The sequence below is a fragment of the Ascidia mentula genome, chromosome 3 (assembly GCF_947561715.1).
Source record: "Ascidia mentula chromosome 3, kaAscMent1.1, whole genome shotgun sequence".
Classification (NCBI taxonomy): domain Eukaryota; kingdom Metazoa; phylum Chordata; class Ascidiacea; order Phlebobranchia; family Ascidiidae; genus Ascidia; species Ascidia mentula.
Genome location: NC_138568.1, coordinates 2,137,044 through 2,161,266, shown reverse-complemented (window position 1 = coordinate 2,161,266; position 24,223 = coordinate 2,137,044). Strand labels below are relative to the sequence as shown.

Genomic DNA, 24,223 nt, shown 5'->3' with positions numbered 1-24,223 from the left:
TGTGTATTCTGTTAATTAGAATGTTCATTGTTTATGAGAAAAACAAGCATGTTTTGCAGAAAACTAGTTTTTATTTATTACACATGAAAGAAAAAAGTGGCACTTGATTTGATAAACTCTTTTTTAATTTGGCACCAATAACAAGTAAAATGGATCAGACTTGTGATGGTAAAAGTTCAAATATGTACCAGAATCAATCAAGTCAGGTATGTCTAGATCACTTCATAAAATCAAAATGAAATTGCCAAGAAAATTTTTTAAAATCACTTAAACTATTAAGAATAAAAAAGACTGGCCCAAAGTGCTGAAAACATTTACATTTAAACATGTTTTTGAAGTGGCTTTTGGTAAAATTAAATATGCAGTAATGAGGGATTCATTGCCACATTGTATTTTAGATTGTAACCGAACCTACTGCCTACGTTGTGTTACAACCAAGTCACTTAATACCCTGTACCAGGTGTTGATTATGACTTTTTTTAATGCATTTGAAATTAGTTTAATAGTAAAATTGTAATTGATTATCTTGTTGAGACGCAACACACCTTTGGTAAAGCTATAAAGGTTAGAATTACCAACAAACAACCTAGCAATGCCATCATGCAAGTATTGTTTTGTGCAGGAGGATCCTAAAAGGAATAACTTTGTTTTGTGTGTTGTAAATGCTTTTACAGTTATCGGGTATATGCAAGTGCATTACCTGACCGGGTCCGAATACTGAAAACAAGTTGATATCCGACCATGGTTTAAGCACCCAGATCTGGTGCAACACATAACTGGTAAAAACATAATAATGTTTGTTTTTCTATCATTATAGGATTGCTTACCTTGTGATGTTGGACAAACAAACAATCCTCAGTCATCACAACCAGGTCAAGGAATCCCACAGGTGACCAATGTTTTCCCCACCCACAAATACAGATCGTTTATTCCATGCTATATTCCATCCACAAATGTTAGGCTACAATTTTAGACCTATAATCTTTATATAATATAATGAAAAAAATGCATTTAATCTTTGTTATGTATGATTTGTAACTTGATAATATCCTGGTGTTGTTGCAGCATTTCTTAAATTACCAGAGTGGTTTTGACAATTTACAGGTTCCAGAACAACAATTGTATTTGCAATCTTCAACACAAACTTCACAACATACAAAGCATCATTCAAATCTAAAAAAATCTCCTTCAAAATGTGGTGACGTAAACTTTGCTGGATCCATTGTTGGTGATCCAGTAATTATTGCTGCACATGGAGACATAAGTAAATGTTTTTGTATATTATTTATTGTTTTATTTTTCATGTTGTGTGTTTTTTTAGATCATTATTATGCAATCCCACAAAAATTTAAATGCGAAGAGCTCAGTCAGGGTAAACTATCACTACTTTTCCATAAAATCATTATTAAACATTGGGTGGATTTTTTTAGATGACCAAGTGAGCATCCAAAACATTTTATCTGAAGCAGCCAGAAATCACTGCAAAACAAAGAGTTTTCAAGTTTTGACTCGACAGCAAATTGAAGTTTGTCCACTGGAAATCACAGATCAACCAACGAAAGAAATTCACCCAGCAGGATATAAACTGGGAAAGAGAGCAAATATTTCAAAAAACAAGAAGCCTCCAAACAAGCGTAGAAAGAAAATAGTCATCCCACAATACAGTGATGAAGATGGACATTACAACAGGAGTCAAGATTATGAGACAATAGATTTAAAACAGGACAGTAAAGTAGCAGTCGAAGAATTATTTGCTAGAGCAGAAAAAGCAGCAAAAGATCAAGAAAGGACACAGTTTGCAAACTCTGTAGCATTAATTGGACAACCAGGGATAGGGAAAACCACACTATCCAAAGTAATAACTGAAAAAGCAATGGATGGTACAATGGAGAATGTTAATAAAACCCAATATTGTTTCCACATTTCTGTGAAAAATATTAACTTTAAAATTCCCACTACGTTTGTAAGATTTTTGCTCAAAAGTTCTTTGAATTCGGACTCTTTAAGTGATTCTATTAACGAACAGGACAAAGAAGAACAATTTTACAAACTTTTGAAAAACTCCCATGTGTTAATTACCATGGATGGCCTCGATGAAGCTGCAGCTGATTGGAACTTAGAATATGAAAGTGTGGATTCTCGTGAAAAAAACAACCCTTTACTTTATGTATATGCTCTTATGAGGGGTGAATTGCTTCAAAATGCAAAAAAACTTTTCACTTCCCGACAGAAGCATTTTTTCTCCATTAAACCTGAATGTCGACCATTGTTTGTTGCTGAGGTTATGGGCCTTAACGAAAAATCCCAAGAAAATCTTTGCAACCAGATTTGCAGAGATAAGGGTGCTGAAGTGTGGAATGTCATAAAAGGCAATCCAAACTTTTTGTATTCTTGCTATGTTCCAGCAAAGTGCATTTTTATTGCTTTCGTCATTTGGAAAAGTCTCAAAGAGGGTGGAGATGGCCGATTTCACTCTCTTACTCATGTTTTTGCAAATGGATTCAAATACTATTTTAAGCAGGACTTTATTAGGGGAAAAGAAATAGAAATTAAAAAAGAAGAATATTTAAACAAAATAGCTAGATTAGCATGGAATGGATTTAAGAATCAGAAGCTTGTTTTTACTTCTGATGACCTGGAAGATGAAGACATTGAGCCAAAGAAATTGCAGGGACTTTTAGCAATGTTTGTAACTGAGGAGAATTGGAACATGGAGTTTTTGGATTCTGAAATTAAATGCAACTTCTCACATTTGATTTGGCAGGAATATTTCACTGCTTGTTACCTTGTCTTTTTTTTGAGTGTTGATGAGTTTTCCAAATTACTTCCCCAACTTGAAACAAACAGATGGGAGGTTGTTACAAAGTTTGTTTTTGGTCTTTGTAATGACAAGGTTACTGAAGTTGCAAAAGTTTGTTTCAGTGACACAAAGTGTAAAGAAATTACTGAAAAGAAAAACCTACTCAAGGAGTTGTGCCAAAAACAACTACAAAAAGCTGAAGTTAAGGGAAAAAAACTTTTGCAAATTTGCTCATGGTTACATGAAGTTGATGATGCAACATTTTACACAGACAACCTACATTTGTTGCCAGAAACTTTTACTTTAACTGGAAACATACTTCCAACTGATGCTTATAGCATTGGTTGTGTATTTAGTGATACAAAAAAGTCTCATAACATTAAAGTGTCAAAAAGTTGTAAATTTTGTCATGGAAGTTTTGAAGTTTTGTTAAATCAAACATGCCACAATATACAGGTATAATAATATTTTGCAACAGTTAAATCTGAGGTATCTCGAACCTAACAATATAGATCAACTATGTTTTATTCAATGTCAGGACTTCTCAATCAGCCATAAAGTGACTGTTCAAGTAATAAAGGATTTGGCCAAAACTTGCTCAGCAATTAAGGGAGATTTAATAGTTGATGCCCTGGAAATTTCGATTCCTCAACTAATAGAGTGCAAGGAATTTCTCAAAAGATTTGTTAAACATTTTGCACCACCCAACCAGACAAAAGTATGTAAACTAATTTTCATGTAGATTGGAGATACATCATTTTGTAGTTTTAATTATAACTTGGAAATGTTTCAATTACAATGTAATTCACTATGTAACTTTGCTTTGCGCCATTAAATGGTTATATTGAATATAGGTTTAAACCTGCAAACAACAAAGTTGTCTAATTTTGTCAATTGCTACTGGTGTACAAAGTTATTGCTTGTATTTTGTTCCACACTATATTTTTGTGCTACACAACTGTGTACATGTACTTTATAACCACAATATATTATATTTATTCTAGTTACGATCACTGGTGCTGAGAGGTTTCACAGTTGATAAAGAAAAAGCAAATGCAATAGCTTCATGTGCAAAAGTTACAAAGAATCTCACATTAAGTGGATGCAAAGTAAGCTGTACTTCAATGACACAACTTGCAACAGCTATATCCCAGCTTGACCAACCTGTAAGTTCAATAAATGCCTTTTTAGGTTTAAATCTTTACTTTTATGTTTTTTATTTAGGTGGAATCTCTTGATATAAGTGGGCATACAATTTCAAAATCTTGTTTTCAATTGCTCTTAAACCATGTCAAAAAGCTGACCGTAACAAAGTTCAAAATATCAGCAAGTAAAGTTGAAGCATGCGGGAAAGTTGATGTGTTTCCAGATGTATTGATGGTAAAGTAACTTTAAAACAAAGCCTTGGATATAAAACCTAAAGCAATGGTTTACCACAGTTAATATGACTAAATTTTTTAAAAACATTTAGTCTAGTATTTTTGTGAAACAAAGTATTATCTATCCAAATATGCAGATATTGCAGATTTATGGTATGACCATGACCTTGTATGTAACATAAAATGTATTTGATATCTTCAAGATTTAAATGTATACAATTAAAATTTGTTATTGGTTTAGAATTCAATGGAACCAGAAATATTGGTTGAAAAATATGTTGAATCCACATTTGAGGTTTGCAAAGTTCATTGTGTACAAAAAATTTCCAAAAAAGTCATGTGATAAAATTGCATTGCAACATTTAAAAAAAAATAACTTTTCAGAATGTTTTTGCATGTTTATTAGCACAAAGCATTTTATTCAATCACAAAAACAACTTCAATAAATTCATTTTTGCCATTTATATTTGAGGTTACTTATTAAGGTGCTTTTAACTAATTTGTTTGTTCAAAGTTTGATTCTGTCCCAAACCAGCTTACAGTGAATGGTGATGAAGAAGCTTGTGCTTTGTCATGTGTCATACATTTATTTCCTCCAACACTGAAACTTACTATGAGTAGAGTCGGTAACTTTGCAATCCAGGAAGTTGTCAGTGCAATCAAGCAAAAGGTATGGCTACCCATCTCTTTTACTCACCAAGTTTATAAGCTTATCAACCGAACTAGGTAGCTTGTTTTGTAAGTTAACATGTCATTGTAATAAAACAAAGTTTACATTTTGGTACTGCAAAAACCCAGGAGAAACAGTGTTTAAGCTGTGAAAAGTTCAAAAACATTTGAACTAAAAATCTACTGGCAATTTCACAAGCTTGTGCTCTTTTGACCCAATTTATTTCTTTTTGTAAATTTTCGCATTGCAAATTCATGGATTAAATGTACAGCAACAGAAGTGAATATTCAGACTTGAGCAGTTATGAAACAACCGCAAAACAAACTGTCTTTTATTGCAAAAATATTGCAGACGCAGGCATTGGTAGTTTGTAAAGCTCGATCACAAGTAACAGTAAAACAAAAAAACTATTTGTACACTCCCCTTAAAAATACTAAGTTGGAGCCATGTATAATTTAGGTTCTTTCTCTAACTGACTGAGCTACCGGAGCTCAAAGATTAAATTCACCAAGTGATTGTTCTGCCTCTGTGACGTCATAATTGAAACAATGGTATTGTTGACATAAAAACTGATTCCAGCAATTTTTTATTTGTTTTTTAAACTTAAACAGTCTATTTGCTGTTAAATGACACATTTTATATTCAGCTTTTGATACCAGCATACATGGCATATCTAGGTTTAGGTGAGTGGGATCCAGTAGGTTTGAACTCGCAAGCAATAACTGTTGGCTCACGTAAAAATAAACCTGTTCAGGGTGGCTTAGGGCAACTTCTTGAGAAAACAATATTTTTCTTTGCATTTTTATTGACTTCAAAGTAAATTCAAATTAAAGTATGGTGCACGCACTAATGAAAAACATGCGTTTCAGTTTTCAGTGACACAACACAGTTACAGAAACTGTCTTTTATTGTAAATATTGCTAGACCAGTGGTTTCCAAATTTTTAGGGTTTACGACACACTTGGATGTTCTAGATTCACTTCCGTTGCACTAGATTTTAAGTGAATTTAATTTTTAAGGTCACATTATAAACAACAATTTTAGGAAAAATCAAGTTTGCCTACAGCATTTGATACACAAAGTTTAAGCCTGATTACGAGAATGATTTTTTAAATTGAAAGACTTCACATCATCCAGATAGTTGCACTTAGTTTCAGCGATTTATGTGATTAACCAAAATGTTGACATAACTCAAAACCTGTTGCTAAGTTGGAGCCATGTGTAATTGGGATTCTTTCTCTAACTGACTGAGCTACCAGAGCTCAACGATTTAATTCACCAAGTAATTGTTCTGCCTCTGTTACGTCATAATTGATACAGTGATATTGTTGACATAAAAACTGATTCCAGCAATTTTTCATTTGTTTCAGATGACGTTGTTGAATCTTGATGGAAACACAGTTGATGATGAAAGTGCATCTGCTATTGCTTCATGTATTCAGTGGATTGAGAATCTGTCTCTGGGGGCTTGTAAGATGACAAGTGGTAGAATCTGTAAGATTGCAAATTCCATTTCACAACTTAAGAAACCAGTAAGTTGTATGTTAGACCAGTGGTTTCCAAACTTCTTAGGGTCACGACACACTTGGATGATGTGGATTCCTTTGCAACACAAAAGTTAATGTAGTGTTAAAATAAAGTTATATTAAAACAGCAATACAGGTTGCACACCTCTGGTTTAAATGTATGTTTCGTTTATTAAACTCAAACAGTCTATTTGCTGTTGATTCAATATCATTCATATGTTTTTCGTCCATGTCGAACAGTGGCGCTGACTGTCGAACACTTAGAATGGTTAAAAAGGCAAAAATCGATGCCTGATTTATCCATTTATTTTTTTTTAGGTGGCTTCTCTTGATATCTACGGACTTCCAATTTCAATATCTTGTCTACAATTGCTTCTAAACCATGTTAAAAAGCTGATTGTAACAAAGTTCAAAATATCAGAAAAAGGAATTGGAGCCTGTGGAAAAGTTGTTGTTTTTCCAGATATAATAAAGGTAAAGTGACATTGCAATAAAACTAAATCTGCAATAATTATTATGAATACATTTTTCTTAAAAATTCCAGGGTAGTATTTTGTAATGAAATATTATTTTATTAACCCAAATATACAGAAATTGCATGATTATAGTATGGCCATGTATGTAGAATAAAATATATTTGATGTCTCGATGGTTAAAAGGAATAAGCTCTTGACATAGTTGTTGCTTCTCAGTCCAACATTTATTTTTATGCTGTGCCAAATAAATATTATTCAGGGTTCAATGGAGCCAGAAACATTGGTTAAGAAGTATATTGAATCCACATTTGAGGTTTGGAAAGTTTATTGTGTTATTTTTCTAAAAATGTACATTAACTTGATCTTTTCTAATAATGTTCTTTAGCTTTAAGCAAATAATTCTACCTATCCACAGAAAGTTGATATGATAAAAGTTGTTATTTTTTGTGATGTGGTCACATTACTTATCCTAGTGGTAATTGCCGAAAACTCAACTGAACTTATTTAATTGTTCACAGGTTGATTCCATCCCAAACCAGCTTACAGTGTATGGTGATGAAGAAGCTTGTGCTTTGTCATGTGTCTTACATTTATTTCCTCCAACACTGGAACTTACCATTAGAAATGTCAGTAACTCTGCAGTCCAAGAAGTTGTGGGTGCTATAAAACATAAGGTAAGTATTTTTTGTGGACAAGTTATTAAAAGAAAAAGGAAACCAGATACAGAGTATTGCAACAAGGTGACCATTGAAAATGAATTTTTTTGTTTCTGTCTCTTAACGTTGAGCATAGCCCTTTTATTATATATTACTTTGCTTTGCAAACACCTGGATTACATGTACAGCAACATAAATGAATATTCAAGCGGAAACAGTTACAAAACAACCGCAAAACATGCGTTTTAGTTTTCAGTAACATGTTACACAATCCGTCTTTTGTTGCAAAAATTGCGCCGACGCAGACATTGGTAGTTTGTAAAGCTCGATCACAAGTAACATTGATTTAATTAATTTTAACAGTGGAAATGTTGCGTAAAACTACAAATCAAACTTGATATGACAAGGGTCATAGTAACAAGCTGCTAAACTTGTAGGGTATTTATTATATACCGGTTAGCGTTTTAAATCCAAAATCTATAACCATGGGTCAGTTGTATGGTGAGTTCGACGCCATTTTTTTCCATGCGATTATAACATAATCGCTTCGGTAATCATTGTTGTACACCAAATTTTAAGTGGATTTAATTTTTCAGCTGTATTTGAACAACAATGTTAGGAAAAGTCAATAGGGTTGCATCGGGCAACTGTAAATGTGTAATATTTTGTTTGTATTTTTATCGACTACGCAAGTACGTATTTATTCATGTCGTTATTTGGTTCCAAATATTTCCAAGGCCTCATTTCCAAGGTACGAATCATTGTAATTGGCTAATGTGGTTAACTGCATAGGGCTTGTAAATTCTAAAGCGTAGCCTATCCTTTGCTACGAAAATACTTCAGCGAATTACATACCGCTTAATCGCACTATGTTGCACGTACCACCGCAAAACATGCGTTTCAGTTTTCGGCAACGTAACGCAGTTACACAATCCATATTTTATTGAAAAAATAGCGCAGGGGCAGGCATTGATACTTTGTGAAGCTCGATCACAAGTAACAGTAATACATAAGATCAACATAGGAAAATTCCTAAAACTATGGCGCACGTACCACCGCAAAACATGCGTTTAAGTTTCTAATGTGGTTAATTGCATAGGGCTTGTAAATTCTAAAGCGTAGCCTATCCTTTGCTAAGAAAATACTTCAGCGAATCACATACCGCTTAATCGCACTATGGCGCACGTACCACCGCAAAACATGCGTTTCAGTTTTCGGCAACGTAACGCAGTTACACAATCCATATTTTATTGAAAAAATAGCGCAGGGGCAGGCATTGATACTTTGTAAAGCTCGATCACAAGTAACAGTAATACATAAGATCAACATAGGAAAATTCCTCATACGTATTTATTAACTCCCCTTTAAAACTTGAAGGTCCGATCTGAAATTTTCAATAAGTTTGTTTATTTCTTGTAATAAGCAATTTGATTTTATTGGGTCACGTGGCATTGCAGGCATATAACTGCGACCAAAGTCACAAACGTGTTACTAAGTTGGAGCCATGTGTAATTTGGGTTCTTTCTCTAACTGACTGAGCTACTGGAGCTCAACGATTAGATTCACCAAGTGATTGTTCTGCCTCTGTGACGTCATAATTGACAACAATGATATTGTTGACAAAAAAATTGATTCCAGTAATTTTTAATTTGTTTCAGATGACGTCGTTGAATCTTGATAGGAACAAAGTTGATGATGAAAGTGCATCTGCTATTGCTTCATGTATTCAGTGGATTGAGGATCTGTCTCTGGAGCGTTGTCAGATGACAAGTGGTGGAATCTGTAAGATTGCAAATTCCATATCAGAACTTAAGAAACCAGTAAGTTGAATGTTAAACCAGTGGTTTCCAAACTTCTTAAGGCAGTGTTTCCCAACCGGTGGTACGCTTCGGCATTTCAGGTGATACGCGAGCAACTTTCCGTAATTAGCGGATATATTTCGAATTGAAAAATCGCAAGTGATCCCGAAATGTTCGTTACTTCATCCCCTAGGTTACTTTGTAACACTCAACTAGGTGGTACGCGTCGAAATTGTTTTACCTCCCAAGTTGTACGCAACCACATGAAGGTTGGGAATCACTGTCGTAGGGTCATGGCACACTTGTGATTTGGAATCGTTCACCAAACCTAACTTTAATATGTTTCTGATAAGGTTTTGTTAAAACAAAAATACTGGTTACACTACTTTGGTTTGAAATCTGTCATCATTTTGGTCGAATGTAAAAGTGTTTTGTCGACAAAAGCGTTCCGCACTAATGATTACCATTTCACATGACCTTTTTACACGAACATACAAGCTTTTTCTGGGTTTATGTTGTAACAGGTTGCATCATATTGACAAAAACTTTGTTACTAGTGTAAGCAAATAAAACTATGGTGCACGCACCACCGCAAAATATGCATTTCAGTTTTCGGTGACGTAACACAGTTGCACAAACAGTCTTTTATTGAAAAAATAGTGAAGGCAAACGATTAAAGTATCACAAAATCACAAAACAAGAAAATTCCTACACAATATTTGTACACTCCCCTTTATTAAACCCCAGAAGAGCCAATACAAAATCTTCAATAAGTTTGTTTATTTCTTGTAATAAGCAATTTGATTTTATAGGGTCACATGGCATTGCAGGCATATAACTGCGACCAAAGTCACAAACGTGTTACTAAGTTGGAGCCATGTGTAATTCGGGTTCTTTCTCTAACTGACTGAGCTACCAGAGCTGAACGAATAATTTCACCAAGTGATTGTTCTGTCTCTGTGACGTTAGAATTGATACAATGATGTATTGTTGACATAAAAACTTGATTCCAGTAATTTCTCATTTGTTTCAGATGACGTCGTTGAAACTTGGTGCGAACACAGTTGATGGTGAAAGTGCATCTGCTATTGCTTCATGTATTCAGTGGATTGAGAATCTGTCTCTGGGGGATTGTAAGATGACAAGTGGTGGAATCTGTAAGATTGCAAATTCCATATCACAACTTAAGAAACCAGTAAGTTGAATGTTAAACCAGTGGTTTCCAAACTTCTTAAGGCAGTGTTTCCCAACCGGTGGTACGCGACGGCATTCCAGGTGATACGCGAGCACCTTTTCGTAATTAGCGGATATAGTTCGAATTTACAAAAACTGTAAGTGATCTCAAAATGTTCGTTACTTCATCCCCTAGGTTACTTTGTAACACTCAACTAGGTGGTACGCGTCGAAATTGTTTTACCTCCAAGTTGTACGCAACCAAAAAAAGGTTGGGAATCCCTGTCTTAGGGTCATGACACACTTGGATGATTTGGAATCGTTCGCAAAACCTAACTTTATTATGTTTAAGAAGAATGTTTATTGAAACAAAGATACTGGCTGCACTACTTTGGTTTGAAATCTGTCATCATTTTGGTCGAATGTAAAAGTGTTTTGTCGACAAAATCGTTCCGCACTAATGATTACCATTTCACATGACCTTTTTGCACGAACATTCAAACTACTTCTGGGTTTATATTATAACAGGTTACAAAATATTGATAAAAAATTTGTTAGTAGTGTAAGCAATTGAAGCTATGGCGCACGCACCACCCCAAAATATGCGTTTCAGTTTTCGTTGACGTAACACAGTTGCACAAAACGTCTTTTATTAAAAATAGTGAAAGCAAACGATTAAGGTTTAACAAATTAGGAAAATTCCTACATAATATTTGTACACTCCCCTTTATTAAAACCCAGAAGAGCCAATTCAAAATCTTCAATAAGTTTGTTTATTTCTTGTAATAAGCCATTTGATTTTATTGGGTCTCGTGGCATTCCAAGCATATAACTGCGACCCAAGTCACAAACGTGTTACTAAGTTGGAGCCATGTGTAATTCGGGTTCTTTCTCTAACTGACTGAGCTACCGGAGCTAAACGATTAAATTCACCAAGTGATTGTTCTGCCTCTGTGACGTCATAATTGATAGAATGATGTATTGTTGACATAAAAACTGATTTCAGCAATTTTTAATTTGTTTCAGATGACGTCGTTGAATCTTGGTTTCAACACAGTTGATGATGAAAGTGCATCTTCTATTGCTTCATGTATTCAGTGGATTGAGAATCTGTCTCTGTGGGATTGTCAGATGACAAGTGGTGGAATCTGTAAGAATGCAAATTCCATATCACAACTTAAGAAACCAGTAAGTTGTATGTTAGACCAGTGGTTTCCAAACTTTTTAGGGCAATGTTTCCCAACCGGTGGTACGAGACGGCATTCCAGGTGGTACGCGAGCACCTTTCCATAATTTGTGGAGTTATTTTGAATTGAAAAACTTTAAGTGGTCCCGAAATGTTCGTTACTTCATCCCCTAGGTTACTTTGCAACACCCAACTAGGTGGTACGCGTCGAAATTGTTTTACCGCCAAGTTGTATGCAACCACAAAAAGGTTGGGAATCACTGTCTTAGGGTCATGACACACTTGGATGATTTGGAATCGTTCGCCAAACCTAACTTTTTGATATTGTTTACATAAAAACTGATTTCAGCAATTTTTCATTTGTATCAGATGACGTTGTTGAAACTTGATTACAACACAGTTGATGATGAAAGTGCATCTGCTATTGCTTCATGTATTCAGTGGATTGAGAATCTGTCTCTGGGATATTGTAAGATGACAAGTGGTGGAATCTGTAAGATTGCAAATTCCATATCACAACTTGTAAAACCAGTAAGTTATATGTTACACCAGTGGTTTCCAAACTTTTTTAGGCAGTGTTTTGAAACTAGTGGTACGCGACGGCATTCCAGGTGGTACGCGAGCACCTTTCCGTAATTTACGGATATATTTCGAATTGAAAAAACCGTAAGTGATCCCAAAGTGTTTGTTACTTCATCCCCTAGGTTACTTTGTAACACTGAACTAGGTGGTACGCGTCGAAATTGTTTTACCTCCAAGTTGTACGCAACCACAAAAAGGTTGGGAATCACTGTCTTAGGGTCATGGCACACTTGGATGATTTGGAATCGTTCGCCAAACCTAACTTTATTTTGTTTAAGAAGAAGTTTTATTAAAACAAAAACACTAGCTACACTACTTTGGTTTGAAATCTGTCATCATTTTGGTCGAATCTAAAAATGTTTTGTCGGCAAAAGCGTTCCGCACTAATGATTACCATTTCACATGACCTTTTTGCACGAACATTTAAACTACTTCTGGGTTTGTATTACAACAGGTTACATTATATTGATAAAAACTTTGTTAGTAGTGTAAGCATATAAAAGTATGGCGCACGCACCACCGCAAAATATGCGTTTCAGTTTTCGTTGACGTAACACAGTTGCACAAACCGTCTTTTATTGAAAAAATAGTGAAGGCAAACGATTAAGGTTTAACAAAATTGAAAATTCCTACACAATGTTTGTACACTCCCCTTTATTAAACCCCAGAAGAGCCAATTCAAAATCTTCAATAAGTTTGTTTATTTCTTGTAAAAAGCCATTTGATTTTATTGAGTCTCGTGGCATTATAAGCATATAACTGCGATGAAAGTCACAAACGTGTTGCTAAGTTGGAGCCATGTGTAATTCGGGTTCTTTCTCTAACTGACTGAGCTACCGGACCTCAACGATTAAATTCACCAAGTGATTGTTCTGGCTGTGTGACGTCATAATTAATAACAATGATATTGTTTACATAAAATCTGATTCCAGCAATTTCTCATTTGTTTCAGATGACGTCGTTGAAACTTGATGACAACAAAGTTGATGATGAAAGTGCATCTGCTATTGCTTCATGTATTCAGTGGATTGAGGATCTGTCTCTGCGGGGTTGTAAGATGACAAGTGGTGGAATCTGTAAGATTGCAAATTCCATATCACAACTTAAGAAACCAGTAAGTTGTATGTTAGACCAGTGGTTTCCAAACTTCTTAAGGCAGTGTTTCCCAACCGGTGGTACGAGACGGCATTCCAGGTGGTACGCGAGCACCTTTCCGTAATTTACGGATATATTTCGAATTGAAAAACTGTAAGTGATCTCAAAATGTTTGTTACTTCATCCCCTAGGTTACTTTGTAACACTCAAATAGGTGGTACGCGTCGAAATTGTTTTACCTCCAAGTTGTACGCAACCACAAAAAGGTTGGGAATCACTGTCGTAGGGTCATGGCACACTTGGCTGATTTGGAATCGTTGGCCAAACCTAACTTTATTATGTTTAAGATTAAGTTTTATTAAAACAAAAATACTGGTTGCACTACTTTGGTTTGAAATCTGTCATCATTTTGGTCGAATGTAGAAGTGTTTTGTCGACAAAAGCGTTCCGCACTAATGATTACCATTTCACATGACCTTTTTGCACGAACATTCAAACTTCTTCCGGGTTTATATTATAACAGGTTACAAAATATTGATAAAACTTTGTTAGTAGTGTAAGCAAATTAAAACTATGGCGCTCGCACCACCGCAAAATATGCGTTTCAGTTTTCGTTGACGTAACACAGTTGCACAAACCGTCTTTTATTGAAAAAATAGTGAAGGCAAGCGATTAATGGCATAAGTTCTTGCCGAAACGTTTTAAACATGACAATGTTAATAACAATATGGGCCATTTTTTATTCTCAGAATTATGAGTATGAGTAAATCCGTGATCTGTTACCAAACGATTAAGGTATAACAAAATAGGAAAATTTCTACACAATATTTGTACAATTCCCTGTTTCAGACCCCAGAAGGACCAATTCAAAACTCAAACAAGTTTGTTTATTTCTTGTAATAAACCATTTGATTTTATTGGGTCTCGTGGCATTGCAAGCATATAACTGCAACCAAAGTCACAAACGTGTTACTAAGTTGGAGGCATGTGTAATTCGGGATGACACCTTCAATATTGCATCATATGATACCAACACGCATAGTCGTATACAGGAAGGGGTACAAGAGGCCCAGACTCCCAAGCAATATTCACAAATTTGGTGTATCGCAGAAGCACACACTTTCATTGTCGTAATTTAAAACAAACAAGAATGTAAACAATGGCTTAATTTAACACAAATATTTACCAAATGAAAATCTGCGATGCTTTGTGAGCAGAGGCATAAAGTTTTGCACATCAACGGGGGATGCGGCGAGTAAATAATGCTAAGCTCACAAGGTTGTTTGAACGCCATATTATACAAGTTATAGGGTCTCCAATGTTAAAAATTTTTTTGGCCGGCGAACAATGTTATCTAAAAACTGGACGAAACATTGTTTAGGTTAAATGTTTTCGCGACGAACTCGATATTCAATTTTCTCTACACAAAAGACAAATTCTTCCTTCCACACGTTCGTCACAAACATTTCGCTTGTGTTGGGTTTTGTAGATCGCAAATACGAGGCAAACGAAACTGCGTGTTAAGAGCCTTTATGAGTGTAACTCTATGCGTAGTTTACCAGGACTGTCGTTTCTTTTAAATTCACCTGTATCCGCTACATGTTGCGACAACGCTGTACTCGCGGTTGGCCACGTCGCGTTTGTGTTCCTTTTGCGTTGTTTGTCGGGCGCGGCCAGTCTCGTCAATGTATACGCCGTCGCAGTCAGCACATGGTATGCGATCACACCTACAGCATCGAACGCATCTCACGTACGATCTTTGAGATGTGAAACCAAAGCAGGCTGTCTGACAGGCGGGCGTTTAAGCACCTGGAGGCCTTGCAAAATATATAACAACACAACCACACCCTTCGTCAACTTTAGGCGAGGAATCTTGGTTTCGCCACAGAAACGAACGAGGGTGGCCATTCGCTAAACGCACTTTGCACATTACCAACCTCCTGTTTTGAGCCTCTTCCTCTGTAACTAAGGTTTCCGCTCTTGTATACAATGCACGCACTACAGCAAGCTTGTGGACAATGGGGTTTGCGAACCCAAACGAGAGATACCTGTCGGAATGAGTCAGTTACCAGTATGCGTTTGTGCGGAAGATCAATAAATGATATCACCCTGACGTATTCACGTTCCAATGTGAACTCGATACTCGTTTCAATGGAATTCAGGTGTTCAAGCAGAGATTCCACGTCCACTCGACTCCATATTTAAGCATTATCTTCCAAAGTAAAAGCAAGAAAACTATGGTGCACGTGCCAACGCAAAACACACTTTTAAGGTTTTTAGTAAGATAACGCAATCACACAAAACAAGCAATTGTAAAACACTGCTTTTGTAAAAAAAAAGTATGCACAAGCAAAGCTAATAATGATCAGTGAGTTGCAGACAGTATTGCACACAAAATGGAATAATCTATGTCTGGCTGGTTAACCTCTAGCTGCACTGATGAGACCCGATAGGTCGATGTTTCATAATATTTTACCACCAATTACATTTGTTCTAAACATTTAATGTCACATTTATCTGAACTAATTTCCTAAATCCAGCTTTTATTTGCAGATAAGGAAGTTGGATCTTTCGTACAATGACATACATGGTGGTGCGGCAGAAACCTTACTCAAGTGTGTTCACAATATACAAGACGAACTTATAGTCCGTCGTCGAAAGATAGATGACGACTTCGAAGGGAAATTTCAGAACCTTCCAGACCCTGTAAGTATGAAAACTATTTGTTCCACGTACAAACTGTCATTGCTATTTGATACTAACACGACAATAATATGTTTACCTCATGGGTTGTCTTGTATTAAGGCTTGTGTCATGTGCAAGCCTCAGGTTGCCACCACTGGGTTAATATAAAGAAAGTCGACATCGCCCAATACCTACCATGTATTTTCAGTTTATGTGGCTTAAGATTTAAAATAAAATCACGCAAACAAACTCAACTGAATAGAAGTATTTTATTATGTTTGAGTGAATGTTGCGTTTATGGAATTAAGTACACGGCACAAAATATTTGCTTCATGAAGTAATTTTAAATCACAACAAAACTTTCATCAACACTACTGTTATTATAGTTAAACGATGTATGAAATAACCAATCCGTTGCATTGTAGAAGCCAAAGTTGACAATTTGGGAGTGATGAATCTCTAACTCCTACTCTCCACTTCAATCCATCCCTAATATTTGAGTAAACCAATGCAGACAAATATGATTGATCGATTGGAATTATTTTGTGGAGATCAACTCCCTCCTAAACCAGTAAGAAGTTTTCCTAATGTCGTTTCATCGATAAAACGTGAAGTTTGAATATTTCCACTTCGATTATTGGTTGTGAACCACCGGCTTTAACACCCCCTAAAACCTCTTGCTCCATCTACTGACGTGTTTCCCGCAAATGTCTAACCACAAGGTGGTGCATCAGAGTTAGCCTCGTTTGTATGTTTAGGAAACCATTGTTTGGTTAAGGGCGACGTCCGACGATTTATTTCAACAATCTCAACTGACTTATAGTACCAGAAGTGCTTTAACATTTTTACTTGCAATAACAGTTTTACCGAAGTATTTAATGCGACATTTTTTATAGTCGGTTGTTCCTTTACTACAACTTTGTTACCACAAACAATACGACGTAAGATATGGGTGCTTGTAAATTTACATTTATTAAAAGTCATGTACGGCATTTGGCGTTTGCATAAAGTACAAAAAATTTTTTTCCAACGCAGTTACTTGAATTGTGACCGTTGATAATTTTCCGCAACTCTGTATCGAGGTTAGTGCGGAAGTAACGATTATCGTTTCATGTCAGTAAAGTTGGAAACGAAACTTTTAATGATCGAACTTCACAAAATACCACATAAATATTATGAAACCTTGCTGTTATCGGGTGACTTTTAAATACTGGAAAGAAGGCCTGAGATTTACAACCAGGCGACAAAACTCATTCAAAATTCAATTAACTTATATCATCGGTATCGTAATATTCTGACCATTCCACACTAAAGTTCAGTGTTTCTCGTCGATATCTTGCTAAGATAGAAATGCGCTGAGCTCTGTTGAACGACAAGTAACAATATATTACTTCAGGCTGTTTGCTGCCAGAATCAACAGGGATTTCTGTCACTTCTCACCAATAAACCTTTCTACTTCATGTCACGAAGACGAAACATTCCCAAATGCTCTGTAAATATTCTTCACATTTTTCTGTACTTTATCCAACTTCTGTGTGTTATTTGTATTTATCGTATCAATACCGTTTGTCTCCATAACTCTCATTTTTACTTCTTTGCCAAACTTATAAATGCGTCTCTATGTATCTGGTTTCCTTGAAATTGTCGCCAAGTTTTACTGTTTGTGTTGCTTACAATCAAGCACGTCTTTGAAACACGAATATTTTTGTCTCCTGCTCTGAGTTTCGTCTTTACTTCTCTCTTGTGTAAATCCGTCAACAGAGGTTTATCGTACAAAGTTATCCGCCTTCCTAACAGTTTTGAACGACAGATTTTGTGACAATACTTTTACTTCCGCACTAAACATTACTTTCAACATTTACGTGCGACTTATATTAATTTTTGACTGATTACAATCGAGTATTTCCACATTACATTGCTTTCTGATACATTATGTCGTGAATTCTTGCAACCCTTTGTTGGTTTTTGAACGAAGATTTTTATGTTCGTAACTAAAATGTTTGATGACGAGAACAACCGATCTTCCACCAACTACTGTTCGGTTTTATCGGCGCACGTTTTTTTTATTTTTACTTCAAACAAATCTGTATCTATCTATGGGTTTGATGAAGTTATAACGGGTGGAAGTGGAAGGTTTATGTTGTAAATATTTGAACATTGAATGTTGGTTTTTGTGCAATCGCTATTGTGAATCATTGCTGCTCGATGTCGCCACCCAGCGCTTAACCGATGCTGTCAATTGCTTGTGGGGAATCCCCGACATATGTTGTACTTCTTGTTTTTTTCAATACAAAGTGCTTACGTTTGGGAAGTGATATTTGTAAAGACATCTGTTAAGTTGTATTGAAAGGTGGGTTACATTGTGCAGCTAGCACCGGGATACGACCGACATTCATTAGGTTTGTTTTTCAATGTTTAAGTGTTGATTTGCCCGATGTCACCCAATACATTTTTCTTTTAACTCTTTTTACCACAGCGATATTCGGAACCAGGTTATCCTGGCTTTCTGCTTGATAAACTTGACTGACGTCACCCAACATTATTTTTACCCGATGTATTGTTTAGCACGACATCTAGTGTAAGTTTATGGAAAGATATTCTGCCGGTAAATGTCGCTATATCGACTGTTGCTAAAACAAAACTGACCTGTGAGTTTCAAATAGTTTCAATACTGAATATTTCTGTTTCAGTTTTGTCACCAATTCGAGTTTTCGCTGCAATTAAGCTTACAAAGGGGGTTTGATGATGGCAATCGCCTGGGTTTTAATGGGATTGAAAGTTAAACCAGAAACTGTCGAAAATTGTTTAACGAGGTTCAGCGGTAAACTAAAGGAGTCGCGGCCGATCACCGCAAGGTTGACATCGTCCGCGTAGGCGATTGCTTTGGGCACTTTGCGGCAAGGCGCGGGGATGAACTTGATTGAGGGGTGCTTCTGGATGGCAGCGAGCAACGGATTAACAGCAATCAGGAAGAGGTTCAGGCTAAGGTTGTTTCACTGTCTCTGGTGCTTTAAGGGGAATAAAATTGGGAACAATTGAATTGGAGTTGGCTACAAATACGGCCTTTGGAAATCTTTGTATTTGTCGGTAAGTTAGGTGGGTTGTGTGTACTTTGTAACGTGAAAGCGGTAATAGGCCTACACTAAAAACTCCTGCATCCTGTGAAACTTAAAACTTGTGATGACATTTTGAGTTACCCTCGTGCTTTCCGCCGCCTTCGGAATCTTCTTCGATCGACGGAAGAAAATTGTTGAGAACTACTTTTATGTTGGCAGAAAGAAGTCACCAGTAAGTCTAAACATATTTTTTTTACATTTAAGACACAAACCTGGCAATTTGATTTTGGTTTGGATCCAAGTTTTCGAACAACCTTCTGGACGCTTATGGATGGATTAAGCATCTCACAAACTAAAGCAACGTGTTCAATTCAGTCACATTGCCGATACTTGACTTGTAGGTCTATTAAAGACACAAGACTGTAACTCTTCATTAAGGAAACGAATAGTTGTGTTTTTTTGGCCTGCATTGGTTTCCAAAATTTGAGCGACAATAAGAATACGGGTTTTTAAATAAATCATTGCTGTGGAGTTAATGATTGGTTGAGGCATAACCGAAGCTTAGAAGTTGTTTTACAGTGCTGTCCGGTCACATCCATTTCGTTGCGATATACTTTATAGGTGTTCAAAAAAAAAAAAAATTTTATGGCCCGGAACATTATTAAATTGGCCCTTGTATGCATTTTTCACACAGCGTAACCGCGGTCAAACCCATTTCGTTGCGATATACTTTATAGGTGTTTAAAAATTGCAATTATATAAATATAGATATTGTATTGAAAATATTGGAGACCTTGTTGATTAATTTTGTCACCAGTTAATGCATTATTTGTGTGAACACAATCGTTTAAAGTCGCGTTCACTCAAGCGTGAAATAATTTCGGTTTTAACCAATTTCCATTTCGCCGAAATGTGTGTATGCAGGTGCTTTGTTTTATTAGATTGGGTGAAGTTAGGTCTTTATAATAAAATTTCAACTTAAAGAAACGCGCACCTAATATTTGACTGCCATGTATATGTCATTAACTACTGACTAGTACTTCGTATGTGAAAATATTGCCAGTTTTCACCAAACCAATAGTCGCGATCAGCAGGAAAGTGTGCGTTTACTTTGTTTATTTTGTACTTTATAAGACTCGAATGACAGAAAACGATAATGTTTGGCTTAAGAGACCGTGATCCAGTCGACTACGAAAGATCTGTCAGATCCGTATTTGGTAAGTATTGTGGACTCCGTGTATAATATACATAATATATATTTTATGTTTATGCATTTTTCATCAGTTGGTTATGTTGTCGGTTTTTTACAGTAACGGTTTGACATAAAATTGTTTACAGTTGGAAATATACCTTATGAGTCAACAGAAGAGGAGCTGAAAGATATTTTTAATGAAGTTGGCAACGTCATTAGTTTTCGGTATGTGCTTTTGTATGTGTGAGTGTGACTGCAGGCATTTGCAAGAGTAATCCTATATTCAGACTCATAAATTGTATAGTGCTTTTCTTGCTGCCAGGCATAGTAATTGATAAGAATTGTTCTTCCAGCACTAATAAACACTTTCATAACTTAAGTGCCAGAAGAAAATTTTTTATTAATCATAAATTTATATTATTATGTTTATATTAATGTAGCCTCGTATTTGACCGTGAGTCTGGCAAGCCAAAGGGATATGGATTTGCTGAGTATCAAGATCAAGAGACTGCCATGAGTGCGATGAGAAATCTTAATGGAAGGGAGTTACACGGTCGACCACTGAGAGTTGATCACGCAACAAGTGAAAAGAACCGCAATAACTTTCAGGTATGGATAATTGCTGTTAATAATTGCACTGAGTGTTGATGTACGCTGTACTCTTTGCAAACGTATTTTTGGCAACAATAACCCAATGTCTGATCATACACTGGTGCTGATTGTCCTTTTGTAGTCTCAGGAATATATTACCTAATCTTGTTTTGTATTTGCACCATTTTTATCCAGATGTTTAGCTATATAATGCATTGGTTCTTGTCATTTTAAATTTCCATGCGCATTGAATAACAGTTTCGACCAAAAATTGTTTTGGAGAAAATGAGAGCAGATAACCAGTGATGTCTGTCTTTTTTTAATTTATGCCAGGAGAGGAGTCTGTTTAAATTGTAGTGTGTCTAGCAGCAAACAAATTTATTATGTCCAATCATTGTGTTTTGTTTACAGGAAGAAGTGAACCACTTCAGGGCCATGGGTCCCCCAGTGGAGTCGGAATATGGGGAACCAACTCCATCTCAAGATGCCCCAGAAGCTATCAGCAAGGCTGTTGCAAGCCTCCCCCCTGAACAAATGTTCGAGCTCATGAAACAAATGAAGGCAACATATTTTGTTGTTGTTTTTCTTCCCAATTAATCTTAGAATATATATGTTTCAAAACATCCATGAGAACTTTATAGGAATATTGGGATTTTGCTAATCTGTGTTTTTGAACTGTTGTAGCAATGCATTCAAAACAACCCAGTAGAGGCCAGAAACATGCTGCTTCAAAACCCACAACTTGCATATGCTTTGTTGCAAGCTCAAGTTGTTATGAGGATTGTGGATCCAGAAATTGCCATGGTAACGAAACAGCTATAATAAAATAATCAAAAGAAAGAACTAAATATTTTGTTGAAATTGAAAATTATAATGTTGAAACAATGAAAAAAATATTTGAATATTGTGCATTTATTATTTTTTTTTGCCTACTAATACTACTTCTACGTGTAGAAAATGCTGCACAGACAAAATCCAGTTCAACCTCTCATTCCAGCATCTGAAGGGCCTCGTCCAGAGTCTGTAAGCAAAATTTTGTCACCAAAGTTTTCTGTTTGCTATTAAGAAATGTATTTTGTCTCAAGCATTAGAAGAAATATGTTTTGTCATTATCACTTTCCGCAGTTAATTTATGTGAATTGTTCCATAAATTGATCAGTTGTTATAATAATTGTAGGACGCAAGGCCCAATGGCAGTGCACTGCCTGGGCTCGGAGGTGGCCAGGATGGTGAACGCATGAGAGAGCCCCCACCTGGTAGGGGACATCCAATGGAAGTTGGTCCAGGAGATAGGTGGGAATTAAACTGTTTAATCTGGTAGTGATACTATGCATCTGCAAAGAGTTTTCCATGGGCTGTTATGTTGGACATAGAAGGACATTATTTGGCCTGAGAAATATGTACTCTTCTTTACTATGGTATCTTTTTGATATTTTTTATAAACAAGAACGTAGGAGTGGGCAACTTTTTCCGCTTGTGGGTCAAAAAGTATCAAAAATTTGGGATTGGACCACATGAGTAAATGTGTACAAAGAGTTTTTGCACAACAATTTATAAACTAACAGACTTAAATGCTGTAACTGAAAAGCAAACAAAAAATGGCAGCCAGACCCAACAATGATTTAATTTAAGGCCCCAGTTTGCTCATATCCTACATAAATGAACAATAAATTTGGTGAAGTTGCATGGACACTGATCAACTATTGGTTGTATTAAGTCTGGCAAACAACAAATTGACAATGGAAAATGTTTACTTGCAGACAATATTTTGCCTGTGTTGAAACACCCTTGTTTTGTAAAGTTTTCAATTGTTGTCAAAAACATGCTATGATGTTTAAAACTAATAAACATTTTACAATTCAGAGGTCCAAGAAGAATGGAGGTGGACATGCGAGTTATAGAAAGAGTGCCCGTGGATCATGGTATGGGCGACCCGATGGATCGTCACAGACCACCACATATGGATGAAGGTTTTGGTCGAGGATTTCCACCCAATCCAAGAGGTAGAATGACCACATTCTTACATGGAGATTGGTTGTGAAAATCAATTAGTTTTTGTCTTCATTTGTTTAAGAAGTGCAAAGGACAAAAATACACAGACAAATTTTGCACAACCAGTGTTTAATTAGTGTTTTTAGAGCAATGTGTATCTACACCAATATGGAACAATTATTTTATGGTGCATTTTGCAAGAATGCTGACTACTGTGACACCAATGTCAAGAGAGTGCCTGTAGGCGGTACAGTTTATAACACATTCTGTTAACTTGTAATTCTTGCCACTAGATGAGCGGGGGTTCTCCGATCGTGGGCCCCCAGAACGCGGTAACTCGCATGAGCGGGGGCGTTCATCTCTGGAACGAGGATTGTCTCCGAGAGATCATCCGATGGATCGTCCAGGAATGGGTGGGGATCCTGCTCGACATCCTCCTCCACCTCCTGAAAGAAGCGATCCAAGAAGAGGAAGACCTCCTCCTGCCCAGGAGGATGCCCCTATGAATCCATCTGCAGAGCAGGATCAGGAAAAGGTTCGTTGTTGCATTGTGATACAAATCGGAAGTTCGATTATTGTGGAAATGAATAGTGAATGTATGTTTTATATTTTTTGCATCTGAAGTTCTGTATTTGTATATGTAAAAAAAAGTCAGCCCACAAACAATCTTAGACACATGCCCAAATCTAAAAACAACTTTGGTCAAATTGTGAATAAAATGTGTAGTTTTGTGGTCAATGTTTTCGTTCACTTTTAACACTTAAAAAGTCAATCAAATATATATTAGGATAAAAGGTAAAAACTTTTGCCATCATGTGTTTCCAGGCCGCTCTGATCATGCAAGTTCTTCAGTTAACTCCAGAACAAATCCGGATGCTCCCTGATGAGCAGAGGCGCAGCATCCTTGCTCTCAAGGATCAGTTGCAAGGAGGAAGGCCATGAAGATCGTTGCCACAGAAACATTCTTTCTTTTTGAGAAAACTGCAAGTTTCAGATGTAGTTGTCGTGGATGCGACGGATTTGGTTCCAATGCCATTTACATGTTGGTGCCGATTAAAACGTATCAACTGTTTGTTTTACAACTATAACCATGGGTCAGTTGTATGGTGAGTTCGATGCCATTATTTTCCATGCGATCACAACATAATCGCCTAGGTAATCATTGTTGTACACCAAATTTTAAGTGGATTTAATTTTTCAGCTGTATTTGCACAACAATGTTTGAAAAGTCAATAGGGTTGCATCGGGAAACTGTAAATGTAAAATATTTTGTTTGTGTTTTTATCGACTACGTAAATGCGTATTTATTCATATCGTTGTTTGGTTCCAAATATTTCCAAGGCCTCACTTTCAAGGCACGAACCA

General features: G+C 36.2%; 2 protein-coding genes across 7 annotated transcripts in view; both read left to right on the top strand.

Moving 5' to 3' along the window:
• Nucleotides 1–24,223, top strand: part of LOC145894912 (uncharacterized) — a 425,937-nt gene that overhangs the window by 54,652 nt on the left and 347,062 nt on the right. For all 6 annotated transcript variants that reach the window (XM_082983587.1, XM_082983586.1, XM_082983589.1 and 3 more), the window contains exons 21-26: nt 6,694–6,849; nt 7,111–7,164; nt 7,370–7,525; nt 9,166–9,327; nt 10,340–10,501; nt 11,506–11,667. In XM_082983587.1, coding sequence (XP_082839713.1) covers nt 6,694–6,849; nt 7,111–7,164; nt 7,370–7,525; nt 9,166–9,327; nt 10,340–10,501; nt 11,506–11,667 — 852 coding nt within the window. The remainder of the gene's footprint in view (nt 1–6,693; nt 6,850–7,110; nt 7,165–7,369; nt 7,526–9,165; nt 9,328–10,339; nt 10,502–11,505; nt 11,668–24,223) is intronic.
• Nucleotides 19,886–24,197, top strand: LOC145894930 (cleavage stimulation factor subunit 2-like). The gene is made up of 10 exons (XM_082983651.1): nt 19,886–20,300; nt 20,422–20,500; nt 20,716–20,884; nt 21,278–21,427; nt 21,551–21,670; nt 21,821–21,889; nt 22,044–22,159; nt 22,730–22,869; nt 23,152–23,393; nt 23,684–24,197. Exons 1-10 carry the CDS (start codon nt 20,240–20,242, stop codon nt 23,798–23,800), a joined length of 1,263 nt encoding a protein of 420 aa, XP_082839777.1. The 5' UTR covers nt 19,886–20,239; the 3' UTR covers nt 23,801–24,197.